At 37.7% G+C, this 14,152-nt stretch overlaps 1 protein-coding gene across 2 annotated transcripts in view; it reads left to right on the top strand.

Moving 5' to 3' along the window:
- Positions 1-14,152, top strand: part of bmpr1ba (bone morphogenetic protein receptor type 1Ba) — a 66,496-nt gene that overhangs the window by 45,134 nt on the left and 7,210 nt on the right. For both annotated transcript variants that reach the window (XM_014985312.2, XM_088008829.1), the window contains exons 3-4: positions 12,721-12,883; positions 12,985-13,084. In XM_014985312.2, coding sequence (XP_014840798.1) covers positions 12,721-12,883; positions 12,985-13,084 — 263 coding nt within the window. The remainder of the gene's footprint in view (positions 1-12,720; positions 12,884-12,984; positions 13,085-14,152) is intronic.

Consider the following 14,152-nt stretch of genomic DNA (forward strand, 5'->3'; position numbering starts at 1 on the left):
CTATCTATCTATCTATCTATCTATCTTACCAACTTTATTTATAAAGCACTTTAAAACAACCACAGCTGATACAAAGTGCTGTACATTAAAACACAACATAACAATAAAAAAAAAAAGAAATAAAAAAAATAAAAACTCTTGCAGTTTAAAAAACAAACAAACGTACAAATTAAAATTGGGTCCCGCTGGAGTTGAAAGCCAAGTAAAATAGATGGGTTTTAAGACGAGCCTTAAAAGTGGACAGTGAAGGGGCCTCTCTAACCTGCAAAGGCAAGTCGTTCCAGAACTTAGGACCCATGACAGAGGAAGTCCTGTCCCCTCTGAGCTTCCCTCTGGATCTCGGTACCTCCAAGAGCAGCTGATCTGCGGACCTGCGAGACCGATAGGGTATGTAGGGGTGAAGAAGCTCAGAGAGGTAAGCCGGGGCAAGATTATGCAGTGATTTAAAAACAAACATAAGAATTTTAAAATTAATCCTAAAATATACAGGCAGCCAGTGAAGTGAGGCCAGGACAGGGGTCACATGCTCTCTCTTTCGAGTTCCTGTCAAAAGTCGTGCAGCAGGATTCTGAACCAGCTGCAGACGTGAGAGCAGCGACTGACTGACTCCCAGATATAGTGAGTTGCAGTAATCCAGTCGAGTCGAAATAAAAGCGTGGATTACTGTTTCAAAATGCTGCCTGGAAAGAAAAGATCTCACTGATGCCAATCGCCTTAAATGATAAAGACTAAATATTTCTCAAACACGTCTCAGTTTAGCAAAATGACTTCATTTGTTTTGAGCAAAGAGGTGTTTCAGCAGTAAACCTGTTTCAACAAATACGTGTATGAAGCCAAGCCAGATTAAGAGATAATATGTTGAAAAAGGTTTTTACTTCATCTGTGATTTGATAAAGCTTTGTGAGTAGAAACAAAGCTTAATAATTTATAGAGAAAAAGATCTATGAAAATGAACAAGGCCCCTTAAAAAAAAAACATTTTTAACCCAACCTCCAGCTATCTCGTCTGATCTTTGCAGTTTTTGTTTTTTGCATTTCTTAGAACAAAATTGAAATTCTCAAAACTGCTTGTTCAATCTTCAAACCATTTTGTCACCTGTGCCCTTAAAAAAAAAGCAGTTTCCTGTTCCTCCGAGCAAGTTGCAAATCCTTTAGTCTTTCCATCATGGAAGTGATTATGTAATTCTCTGCTTTTTTCCCTACGTTTTCAATTTCTTTTGTCAAGCAGAGCAAAATGTACTGTTTGTGCCTCTGTTGAATTGCCTCAACTTCCACAACATTTAAAAATAATTTCATTGTATAAGTCTTAACGTGTAAAATGCTTCAGCAGTTTGTCATAACATGTGAGGCATTTTGCCATACATTTCTGTTACACTGTTTTCTAAATCTCTCCTGACCTGTCACATCAGAAAAATGAATAAACTCACCCTGTTATTCAGGGTCATTTGTGGATATCAAGAGTTACTCTTTTAACCAAATGGCTTTGCAATAGAGACAATCATCATACGCTGTGATAGGTACCTAATGGGTGTCCAGATGGGAATGGATGTTGAGTGTGCCTGCTTACTGTGTGCAGGGTTGGCAGCATGTTTGGCCAGTGAGATAGTTAAGAGAAGGCCTGGAGCCACTGATGGGTGATATGTGACTAAGTTAATGGGAGGCTAATCAGGCGTAGGAGACAGTGAAACGCATTCAGCTTTAAACACACATTAACTGGCATAGTCGCTCCTCAACACACAAATGCACTATAATACCCACATTCTTCACGCTATCAACGCTAATGTTGGAAATATGGTGATATCCCTTTAATAGCCACCTACACTCGAACACATCTGAACTCATGCAACCATGCACACTGAATGGAAAGTAATTGCTTGAGTCACTGCAGATGACTGAGACGCCACAGACCAGAACTTTTGGAAATAAACACATAGCAGCTGTAATGTTAACACCGTCAGCGTTCCTTCTCTACACACATTCGCTCTCTGTTCCTGTGGCACACAGTAAGACACTAACCAACACATACACTTTTTTTTTTTTTTACTTTTTGTCCTCAGCGGGAGACAGTAGATCTTAGACTTTTTTAATTTATCATGGGGTTTCTTGTTATAGCACTTGTAAGACATGTTCCCATGATTGCTGAGTGACATAGCTGTTATGTGGTGTCAAAGTTTAAACTGTATTTTTGCAGTTTAATGGTATTTTTGCTTTGTGCTTTTGCACTGTTTCTTAAGTAGCTGTTGTCAAACTAAACTAGTAACATATTTTTGGTCTCCTAATGTTGTGGCAGGATATTTTGTTCATTATTTTTTTTACAACATTACAATTCAATAGATTATTGAACTTTACTCTCATTCACTTCTGCATTATTTAAGAACATGCCAGTGATATTTTAATTTCAGATTTGCTGCATGTTTTGTATTATTTGACCAGGTTGGAACTTTAACTGCCTCTCAGATCGCCTTACATTGTTATAAATAGGACTTTGTGATTGACTAAACAACACAAGTGTTGGGGCTAGAAAGAAAATCTGACTATCCACCCTGCATTTCCATGCTTGACATCTGCTAAATTTGATTTTCACCAAAGGTGTAGAAGATGGCAGCTAAGCATCTAAATATTTTTTCATGTGCTCAGAAGATATTGCTACATATGCTTTCTTACTTATCCCTAAACTGTTCTCGACCCCTAATTTAGTCTCTTACTAACTAGACAAATGTGAAGCCTAACATTTGGCATGCCAGCTAAGGTCTGTATAGAGTCTTGGTTTAGCTGAAGAAATTTTTGGAATATCTCTGAGCATTCCAAGGTTTGAACTTGGGGTGAACTTGCTCGGATGCCATTCAAGACAGATTGGCAACTGTCTTCACTGTTTTCCAGCTGCACATATTATTTTTCACTGTAAAACGAAAAAAAAAAATCCAAATTGTTTGAAAATGTTTTATAACCTTTGTCGATTGTTAGGGACGTTTTCCCTTTTGTGTTTAATACACACCTGAATTTTGTTTAGACATTTACTGTCATCAGCAGATATTTCTTTTAAGTCTCTCCCAATGAAACAATGTTGCGCATGGTTTCATAAAGCTGAATTTTTTTAGGGGGTTGTATGCTCTTTTTTTTTTTTTGCTTTTAGAGCATATGTGCACTTTTAGCATGGATTCTGTCCAATCTGTTCAAAATGAGACCCCGTATCCACTAATCAGTAACAAGGAAGATCCATCCTGCTCCTCTGGAAGCTGATGTTAGACATTCAGTCAGAAACTCCTTTCGGACACCCTAGAGTAGCTTCTCTCACAGTGGCTGAGGAGTGGGATCAACTCGTAATTGGAGCAAAGTTTTGCTGTTTTCTAAAGATTGGGACCACAGCCACTGTCTGTCTTGTTGAAGGTGTTGTTAAAGTCCTTGGTGTTTCACTCTCAATCGTCCCACAGTCACCATCTAATGGCAAATTCATCCACTTTTGGTAACCTGCCTCTGGGGAGATTTTCAAAAATGTCAGTGATATCTGTAATGACAATTGACTGAATGTCCCTAAGTCCTGCCTTGTTTTTTTTTAATTGTCCTATTGTGAAAACAGTTTTTTTTTTTTTTTTTTTTTTTTGTAAAAACACTTTGTTATATTAGGCTTTTTTTTTTATTTCTCCTGTCACTACTTATATAAAATTTCATCCCTTTGTATGCAAGTATATCTTCTGTTATTTTATGAATCTTTGATTCTTCATTCCACTTTTGTCAAAGTAGCCATTTGTGTTTCAGTGTAAAAGCAGAACCAACAACCAATAACTTTGTTAGTTAGGTTAGTAATCGAATCTATCCCTGTCACTGTAATCAAGCTTTGCATGTGCAATCCTGTTGAACAAAGTTAAAGTTGTTTGCAGATTATTGAGCTTCTAACTTTTTTTTTTTACTGAGAAATTCCACACTCACTTATCTTTTTTTCTTTAGGCTTGTCAGTAATCACAAAAAATTATTTTCAAATTGGTGTAACTAATTCATCAGTTTGTCTGCGAGTATTTCTGAATGCTAAATAGTGCCTGTTTTTTGTGTAAAATGATACACTTGATATATTTGCCATGGACAGCTTTTTCTTTGTGTCGTTGAGGCCTTATTTAATCTGTTTATTTGCCACTTTTTCAGAACAAAATCTCACATGACAATATTACATTGAACATGATTAAAAGTAAGTGGTTTATCTTCTAAAAGTCCAAAGAATGTTCACCATTGTTAAACATGTTAGCATAGCTATAAGTTTACTTTTTTTCCTTGAATTTGTGCTTGGTTTGGTCATAAATACATCGTAGCAAATCATTATTATTAGTGATTACATTTAAGGTCAGCCAATTATAATCGCCCACCTTAGATACCATCAAATTGGTCTTGAATACTGTTAGTGGTGGTGATGTTCTTAATGGGAAGGACGGTTCCAAATCAGATCAGCACTATATTTATATGTATGTATAAGTATGTATTAAAGTTTAGTGTATAAGCTGTAGATCAATCCTCACAGTGAAGAATAGTGTTTCTTTAAAACACTGCACTGATACTGATACTGCACAGACCCTGTGTCTGCTGTGTTTCTGTGTATGTTTTTTATATAAAGCATTCTTTTGTGACACACACATTTGTCTGACAGAACACAAGAACAGATGCTGTAGGATCCTAAAGTGGATCTTTAGAGATTCTTATGGCTTTGTGGCAACAGTTAAAAAAAAAAAAAAAATCAGCACTGAATAAATACAATGGCTCTCAAACTTCAAAGTAAATATGTTCTTAATACAGCCATTCTCAGCTTTAACAAGATGTTTGGCTATAAAAAGTCTCCCCAGCCATGAAAAATAGGATTTTGAGACATAAAATCTGACAGAAAGATACATTAAAGAAAAAAAAAAAACAATTTGCAGCTGTTAATGGGATATACATTTCAAATAATTCATATGGAAAAATATAACAAAAATAAAAATAATAGTAATGTGAACAACATAAAGTAACACTTGGCTAAAGAGGTGTCTGAGTTTCATACATCTCAAGTTTGTTGTATTTGTCCAATCTACAGCACATAAGCTCCTAAATTACTGACTTATTAAAGACATTAAAATGTTATTTGAAACTTTATATTGATTGATCACATTCAGTTAGTTATGCTTTAAACACTGAGAGATTTTTTCAGCTAAGAAGCAAAGAGTCCAGAAAAAGAAGAGCTGAGTCATCATTCAGACTGGGGCCTGAAATTGAATTAATGGGTTATTCACTATATGATTTGCGAGCTTAAGGGTGTGCGCACTGCAATCAGGCTTGTCCAGCTTTTTATGTACATACTGTTTTTTTTTCTCTCTCACACATTTACTTGTTTTTCAGTTGAATTAATGCTAATTTTCTGAGCCAGATTAGATTTTAGACTTTTATTGCGCTGTTAAAATATATTTTAATTGACTTTTATAGTCACATGTTTTACTAAGGCTTTCAATCTTAGACTATACTGCTTGGTAAAATTAGGGCAGAGTTTAGGAGTTGGATTTAAACCACAAGCATCACACTTAGTAACAGTACACACCCACAGCCCACAGATCCAGCCGGATCCCCGCTGTCTGTGAATTGATGTGGGCTGTTTTGTGATGAGTAGGAGCTCACAGATGGCAGCGAATGGGAGAAAAGGAGCTTTTCAGGAGGAGACCAGCTGGTCCTCTTTCTCTCTCTTGCTTTGCTCTCACACCTCCTTCAAGGACCGCTTCATCGTTCCTGTTATTTCAAAGGGAACACTGATGGCCCTCTGGAATTCACTCAGAGTTCCGGCATCCTTGTGTGTCTGTCAATCAGGCCCGTGAAAAGGAGGTCTCGCACAGAAACCCAGACACACGCCCCTCTGGTTGAAGCATAAAGCAGCTACATGACAGCTGTAAAGCCAGAAAGCATGCTGGATCATTACCGCATCATTCATCAGTGTGACATAATGAAGGAATGTTGAAAAGCTGTTGATGATGTTCCTGCGTTGGACTATAGAAGAGCTGAATGAAACAACATCCATCTTTTTTTATTATTATTATTATTCTGTTTCTGCAAAATTAACCTCAGTTCCGTCTGAGCATGAAAACTTTATTTCTGTCTTCTTTTTTGGACAATGTATTCTAACAGGTTATGGAACTAGTTAATAGAGGTCATGTAACGCTACTTTCAAATATAGCAAATAAAAAAATTCATAAGAGTAACTGAATAAAGGTTTCAAGTTGACTATTATTGAATGGTTGAAAAGATTTACAGATAAATTGACTGAAATCAGTTACAGTCCTGCAGAGCTTTACAAAATCTATGACATGAAATATTTACTTTTTAAATCCTAATTCTTTATTAAAAATTATATTCAGGGTTATAGAAAAAATTGTAATATGCTATTAAAACAGAAAAGCGAGATTTAGAAAAAAGAAAAAAAACATCACTGGAAACAATGCAGTAATTTAATTCATATCTTTTTATTCCCGACTTCACTGTTTGCCACTTGAGGTGAGCTAACGAAACCGGAGCAGGGACACAGTTTAACAATTATTCTATTTGGGTGATAATGTGCAATAGTCAAACTCAGCCATTAAAATGAGCAAACCTTGTGAGGAATTCCTTTGTCACAAACGTGAAAGCCAAACACTTGCGCACAGCCAAAACAGCTAGACTGGCGACCTTGGCTTCCCAGCATCCCACATGCAGAAATCGGGGTTCATTATCGCATTCCTCTGTATGTGGGATGGCTTGGCTCATCTCTGCACTGACAGGAAGAAGGACGTGGACTTAAGAGCAGGAACTGAGCGCACTTAGCTGTGGACAGAAACACAAAAGTTAAGAGAGGGAGTAAAAGGCGGAGAGAAAATAAAGAGAGCTTTTCACCTTCCATGTTTCTTTTGCTGTGCGGAGCATCCTGTCAAACACCTGGAAGATTAACTGCTGCTTCAGCAGGGCGAGGGAGGGAGTGAATGTCAGCGTGGTCAAATGAGTAAGTCTTAAGTGGAGTCGGGGGGCAGGCGGTGTTTACACGGGGGTCGGTGAAAGGGTTTTTCTGGTTGGTCTTGTTTGACATGGCCATGATAACTAATGAATATGTTCCCTCTGTCTCAGCTCTCCTCTGTCTGTCTATCTTATTTCAGATCTTGGCTCTTCATCTTGCTCCCTCACACACAATACTCCTCCTCTTACTTCCACCTCCTCTGTCTATTTAAGTGTCTTTTTTTTCATTTCTTTTTAGCACAAAGCTACATCTGTGGGAAAGAAAAGGCTAAAGGGTTTGTAGGTTTGAGGGGGATGCTCTTTAATTGCGTGTTGACAGTGGCCTCCAAATCCTGCCATCAAGCCAGGAAAAATAGCCTTTAGGGTAGACCTGAGAACTCACACTGGCATATGAAAGGCCATTTCAGTCAAAGGGCTTGAAACAATTATTGTGTCAATGAGGTGCTGGGAAACTTAGCCAACTTAAAGCAATTTTATACATCGATACAAGTCTTCAAGCCCAAAATCAGACCACAACAGAAGGTGGTCTGATTTTAAACATAAAACTTTATTTATGTTTTATAAATAAAGTTTATTGCTTATTGCTAAACTATGTTTTCCAGCTTTGGATGAAACTGCTAGGTCAAAGTTTTCAGTCTATCTTTAACCGGTCTCCTGCGGACAGACTGGAAAGGCTTCTAGAAAACATGCGTCACCATTTTTAAAGGTCATCTCTATAGTCCAAAGCAAGCACATTCATAAAACATTGGAAATGCTTTTAATGGTCTCTACAAATAAGACGTTAGTGTTGGAGAAGAACTGATTGTATTTTCTGCAACCACTTCAAACTTTAAATTTTTACCTGCCGATTTTGTTTTTCTCTGTAAACGTTAAGAACCAGTTAAATGATAGTATTATGTTTGTGTCCCACTTAACTTATTAACAAAAACCATTACAGACTCTGCAATATTTTGTCTGAACAGAAGTTTCTTCAAGAAAGTCTTATTTTCAAAGATATAATAGCAATCCTACCATTATTCACACCACTGGCAGTTTTTAATTAAAAACTTGATCAAGTAACAGAATAATCCCTATTGCCTGAAATGTAATTTTGCATGCACACAAAAACTGGTTATTTTTTAAAATGTTGGTTATGCAAACTGCAATTGCACATCTCTGAGGAGGTAGAATTGCAGACAGCACATCAACAGGTGGGAGTTGAGTTTATTCATGAGCTTTAATACAGATAATTTAAAACGGTCTTGATTAGGATCCAAGCCCACTTGAGATTTTATATCCCTAGTTTTAATATGTGACTATTGTCTGATCAAACAATATTTACTACATACACTTCCCCTCCCCACTACAGCCAAAACAGGCATACGTAAAGGAGCCCACGATCACTAAAATCTAGAAAAAGTTGCATTAACTTATTTCCTTCACACAGATGCCATAACAGACGTTTGTTTGTTTGTTTGTTTTCCTTCTCTTGTAAATTCTTATACTGTGCTTTCTCTAAGGGGTAATTGTTCTGTAAGAGGTTTTCTTGCATAAAGCAATGTTGGTGCGCTGCCTGTTTGTGTCTCTCCAAGTGATGTTCACACACATACACACACGCAAGCATGTGGAGAGCAGCAGCCAAGTATCCCAGGTGCAGACTTGGATGTGAAAGGCTTTGTGTTTTGTCAACAGAACAGCAGCACCTCACATGGCAATCCGCTGGACTCACACTGGGAAGGCAGAGAGCAAATTATAAGAGGAAGAGAAAAGGAATTTCACAGAATGAGATCAGAGGGATTTGCAAGATAACAGCAACAATGAGCAAACAAAGGGAAAAAAAATGACAGCTTAGTTGGGAAAAATGGAAACGCCTAAGTATTGGTTTACTAAACCAAGAGAGGAGGAGAGGAGCTGTCAAAGAGAGAAATATATTAAGTGAGGAAAACATAGGGGTGCTTGGCAATAAATGAAACACAAAGTGACTTAGCATTAGTGAGTGTGCTCGAGAAATGAGAGGGAAGAGGGCAGAGTGAGAGAAAGGGTGGAAAAGGCCAGTGGCCTCTGCTCTGTCCCCTCTGTGTGCTGCTAAACTGCCCACCAGTTCCCTGCAGCTCTGTCACTTCTCGTTTGTTAATCCCCTGTTCTTCTCCCCCTCCTACTCTTCCTAGTTCCCTTTCGCTCAAATCGGTCAATTGTTAATGTGACCTCTTTAAACCCCACCGTCCCTCTCTTTCAGTTTTGTCAACAAATTACCCATGTGTACAGGAGGGACATTTAGGAAGGGGAAGTGCTGGAAATTAAAGTTCAGCAATTCATTGAAAGAAATCCCAAAAGCAATGTTTGAGTGGAGAACAAGTTGTCTTTTTAGATGTATTTTTAATTTGCGTTAACTAAATTAAAATACCGTAGCACAGTTTTATTTTCAAATTGCTGTTTCAAAGATACAAACTTTTGGATGAGACAAACAGGACATCTGCACCTGTGATTTATTTATTTATTTTTTTTAAAGAAAAAAAAAAACAGTTTTCTCAGGCTCTTAAATGTCAATGCAGATTTTTTTTGTGATTTGTATAAGACAGCACTGATGAGATGATCAAACACAACAACATTCCCTCAGAACTAAAACCACTGCAGCCTCATATCACAGGGGCCCGACCCGTCGTCAGGTTTCTTTTGATTAGCAAGATATAAAAAACAAAAGTATTGCTCAATAGAAATAGACATCAAAACTCCTAAAAACTCAGATACATTTTTATTAACACCATAATGTGGACAACTTTCTGTGCACATGCACACACTAAGATTTTATTAGTCAGATTGTTACTATGTACAAAATTTCCCCCTAAAAAGACAAAAAGTACAACAGATGAGAGCTGCTCCTCCACAGTCATGACTATAGGTTGCAACAAAACTTTAGGTTTTGTTGCAACACCTTTTGTACATCCATCAAATTAGGCTAATTATACCATCTGACAACTTTTATCTTTTCAGATATTATTCAGGAGTGTCTAAACTTGGGGCCATTATCAGCCTTTGGGCTGTTTTGCAGTCTCCAGCTAACTGCTAGCTGTCAGCAAACACAGTTGGTGCATAAAGACACTATTTGAAATAGTTCCTGTGTATGTGGAAATATTTGTACCATAAACACAAACATCAGCCTAGAAAGACAAAATATAAGGGACAAACTTGAGACTTGCCTTTGTAATCCTAGTTACTACTCTAGATGTTAGGTAAAGTTTAACATCTTGCACACAGTGTTGCATTTGTTTTAGCGTACTTGCTAGGTCATTCTTTAATGTCTTTCAATCAGCCTATCAATGAGTCTATGCTTAAACATTTGTACCATTTTACGACTTGGCGGCTCAAATAGAGCAGATCATTTAACAAACTCTCTTCCTGCTGGCCGTTAAGTTTTCAGATACGATTTTCTTGTTATATAGCAACTCATTTAAAATACATGTTCCTATTTTACACTTACTCTACAGTGTCTAGCTTTCCACAAGCCAGACATGTGAAAAGTATTGACCCAATCTTTATATCTCACTGTTTGTTCCAGCATGTACAGTTTTTCTTATAGCTTTTCCGTGTTGTGAACATTTTTCAATAAAATACCAGAATCTGCTTCCAAAATCATGCTTAATTTTAAGAGCTTGCTTAGGACCATCGCTGCTTGCAGCTGTTGCGCATCTGGCCTCGCTGTTCATTCTGTATGAATAAAAACCTTGAAAGCCGTGGAAGAAAGACACATCTGCGATTCCCCTTCTCCCCTCAAGTGACAAACAGGTGCCTTTTGAAATGAGATAACCAGGGAAAACTGGAGCTTTGTTCTAGTCTTTTAACAGCTGTAGGGGTTGGATAAGTTAAATAATCTGCTGTGAGAGAGTGCCATGGTATCAGGTGTTTGTGCTCGTTTATTTTATTTCTCATGCAAGGAGAATGTTTTCATCAGGTTCTCCTTGTCCATTTCGTATTTTGTTGTTTTAGTGGATTCGATGTGCTTCACCACTGTGTGCTGGATTATATTTCAATTCAGTCAGCCAGCTCATGAAGCTCAGATGTGAATCCAGAGTTTGCTCCACTGATATTTGTCATCTTGGCTGTGACCTCATCACTCGCTGCATGCCAACTCTGGGAGAGCAGATATTAAACTTTCTTCCCTCGGGGGAACTTACAAACCCACCAACAAATACTGAGAGAGAGGCAGGGCTCAGGAAATGCATTATGAGGAGTTTAATCAGGGCAGCAGAGAGCTACACAATATATAGCATTAAAATATATAGCAATAAACTGCCATGACGGGCGTATAGGAACCCGACAAATGAGAAACCTAAACTGCATGATAGATCAAAGAGCAAGGAGGACAGGAGACATAAATTATGCATAACTGTTTACCGTATTTTTCGGACTATAAGTTGCTACTTTATTCCTACGCTTTGTATCATGCGGCTTATAGCTCGGTGCGGCTTTTCTGTGGATTTTCCTTCAACCGCCAGGGGAAGAAAAAGCAGGAAGTGAATCATTGGAAGTCAAAATTAGAAATCAAAGAAGAAAGTGCTAAACTTTCATTTAGATTCTAGAACAAGCACATGCTAGTAGCAGGCACGACGGAGGAATGTTTCCAGACTCATATGATGCAGCTTTTAAGTTGAGGGCTGTCGATCTAGCACCACAGGAGGGAAATAGAGCTGCTGCACGTAAGCTCGGCGTGAACGAATCCATGGTTCGGCGTTGGAACCATGGCGGCGTCCTTAATATATCCAGCAGATTTATTAGGATGCAGCCCTAATAAACGCCCTCTGCTGGATCCTTATGGAAAACCGAGAGTGGAGATACCACTGGAGAGTTGAAGTTTTCTATCAAATTGAATCTCAAAATTCAACAGGGTGACATGTATAGCAACAATCTGATCAAATCTTTCACACACACACACACACTACCACACACACACACACACACACACACCTACACACACACACACACTATTACAAAATCTTACTATTTGGCATGTTGCCACTATGTGGTAAAGTGTAACATGCAAAGAAATACCATAATTTTAGCTTCTATTGGGATTATTAGTTAACCTTGTCAGTAAGAATATTATTTAGCAAACCCCACTGGTTTTGGAAGTGGATGATGGTTAAAATGGGTTTGATGTCATTTCCAAATCAAAGCCTTCAGAGGCAAATGGGGAAAAAACAGGAGTAGCTATCAACTCCTGCTTCTGGTTCACTGCAGTCCAATTAAATTTGTACTGGAACTTCTCAAATCTACGGCACTGCTGAGCTGATAAGCAAATATTAATTTGTCATTTGGTTTTTGGCTGTTTGGGGTTTATGAGCTCTGCATCCATTTTGATTATTTTATATTTTTCTTGATAATTAGTCAACTACATCCCTTCTAATTTTAGAACCAAGCAATAAATTATATATATATATATATATATATATATATATATATATATATATATATATATATATATATATATATATATATAAAACAGAAATATCTTATTGATCACACAACATGAACTAGGAGGAAATTAGAAACTGTCAGAATTTTTGATATTCAATAAAAATGTTAATCCGGTTATACTTTTTTTTAATCTGTTTTTAAAAAAATCTACTTCTGTTTTGTTTTATGTATTTTTGACGTTTAGTGTCCATTTTCCCTGATTTTGTTTGACTTGTGCAATGTAGAGAATAAAGCAGATCTATAATTTCTATCTGCCTGTTTCTTTTGTTTAATTTGTTCATAGGCAACATTTTGGACAGTATGCTGCTAAAGGCATCCAGTAAGGAGACAGTGGAGAGTGGGAAGAAGGCATTAGGCAGCACGGCTCCTGCTCTGTCTTCTCAGAGGCTCCTGTGGTGTCACTGTTATCACCACTGCCCCGATGATTCAACTAACAACACATGCAGGTAACGCAGCAACACAGAACCAACATAAGTTCATGTTTTAATAAAAGATCCATCTGTTTTGTTTGTTTTTCTGTTTCTGAATGTTCCTTTTTTTTTTGAAGGACGGATGGGTTCTGCTTCACAATGGTGGAGGAGGAGGGCGGGGTGCCTTTCCTCACTGCAGGTTGCCTGGGCCTGGTCGGATCTGAGTTTCAGTGCAGAGTGAGTTTGAACATCACAGTTCAGTTCTATATCCTTTTTTTCCCCACACACACTTATTAATCGTCTGTGATAGATATTGCTTCAATAATTTTATATAGCAAGATTTCCAATGATTGTGTTAAAAAACAAAAACAAAATGACTCTGTTGACTATAAATCTGGTTATTATGTTTATTTTTGCTTAATTACAGCTATATACAGTTAGACTCTAGATATTTAAAAAGGCAACCATTTTCTCTCTCTCACATTAACCCTCTGATGCGTAACCGGGTCCTTTTTGACCCGACGAGGTCATCTTTTTGCAATATCTTTGTAATGAAAAGTTTTCATCACTTCATATTCCAGGTATTCCTCAAGAAACATGTTTCTGAAATCATGTAATTCACATTTTTAATTTACCTTTTATACATTTTAAGAAATAGCATGTTTTATGTCACTACCCCATTCTTCCGTGAGTGGATCCAAAATGACCATTAAATTCCATTTCCTATGGGATTTAATGGGAATCTTTGTTTCTTACCAATTGTTACTGTCAGGAAAACATTTGGATGAGAAAACCAAGAGAGAGAGAGAGTGTGTTGAATGACATACAACACCTGTTGATCAATGTGTTCAAGGTTCTTTCTTTTATCATCTCAATAAATAAAATAAAAATTCATAGCTATAGAAATAAATGCATAGATAAATGAGCCAGAAACGTATGGAGTGCCTTCTTTGGGTCGGGGAGGATGTCCTGCCCCAAGTGGAGGAGTTCAAGTATCTAAGGATCTTGTTCACCAGTGAGGGAAAAATGGAGCAGGAGATCAACAGGGGGATTGGTGCAGCGTCTGCAGTGAAGCGGGCGTTGTACCGATCTGTCGTGGTGAAGAGAGAGCTGAGCCAAAAAGGGAAGCTCTTTATTTACTTGTTGATCTAAGTTCCTACCCTCATCTACGGTCATGAGCTTTAGGTCATGTCCGATAGAACGAGGTCACGGATACAAGCGGCCAAAATTAGTTTTCCCTGTAGGGTAACTGGGCTCTCCCTTAGAGATAGGATTAGATATCCAGGAGGGACTTAGAGTAGAGCT

This window comes from Poecilia mexicana, unplaced genomic scaffold, assembly GCF_051168715.1.
Source record: "Poecilia mexicana isolate PSO_F unplaced genomic scaffold, ASM5116871v1 scaffold_9, whole genome shotgun sequence".
Classification (NCBI taxonomy): domain Eukaryota; kingdom Metazoa; phylum Chordata; class Actinopteri; order Cyprinodontiformes; family Poeciliidae; genus Poecilia; species Poecilia mexicana.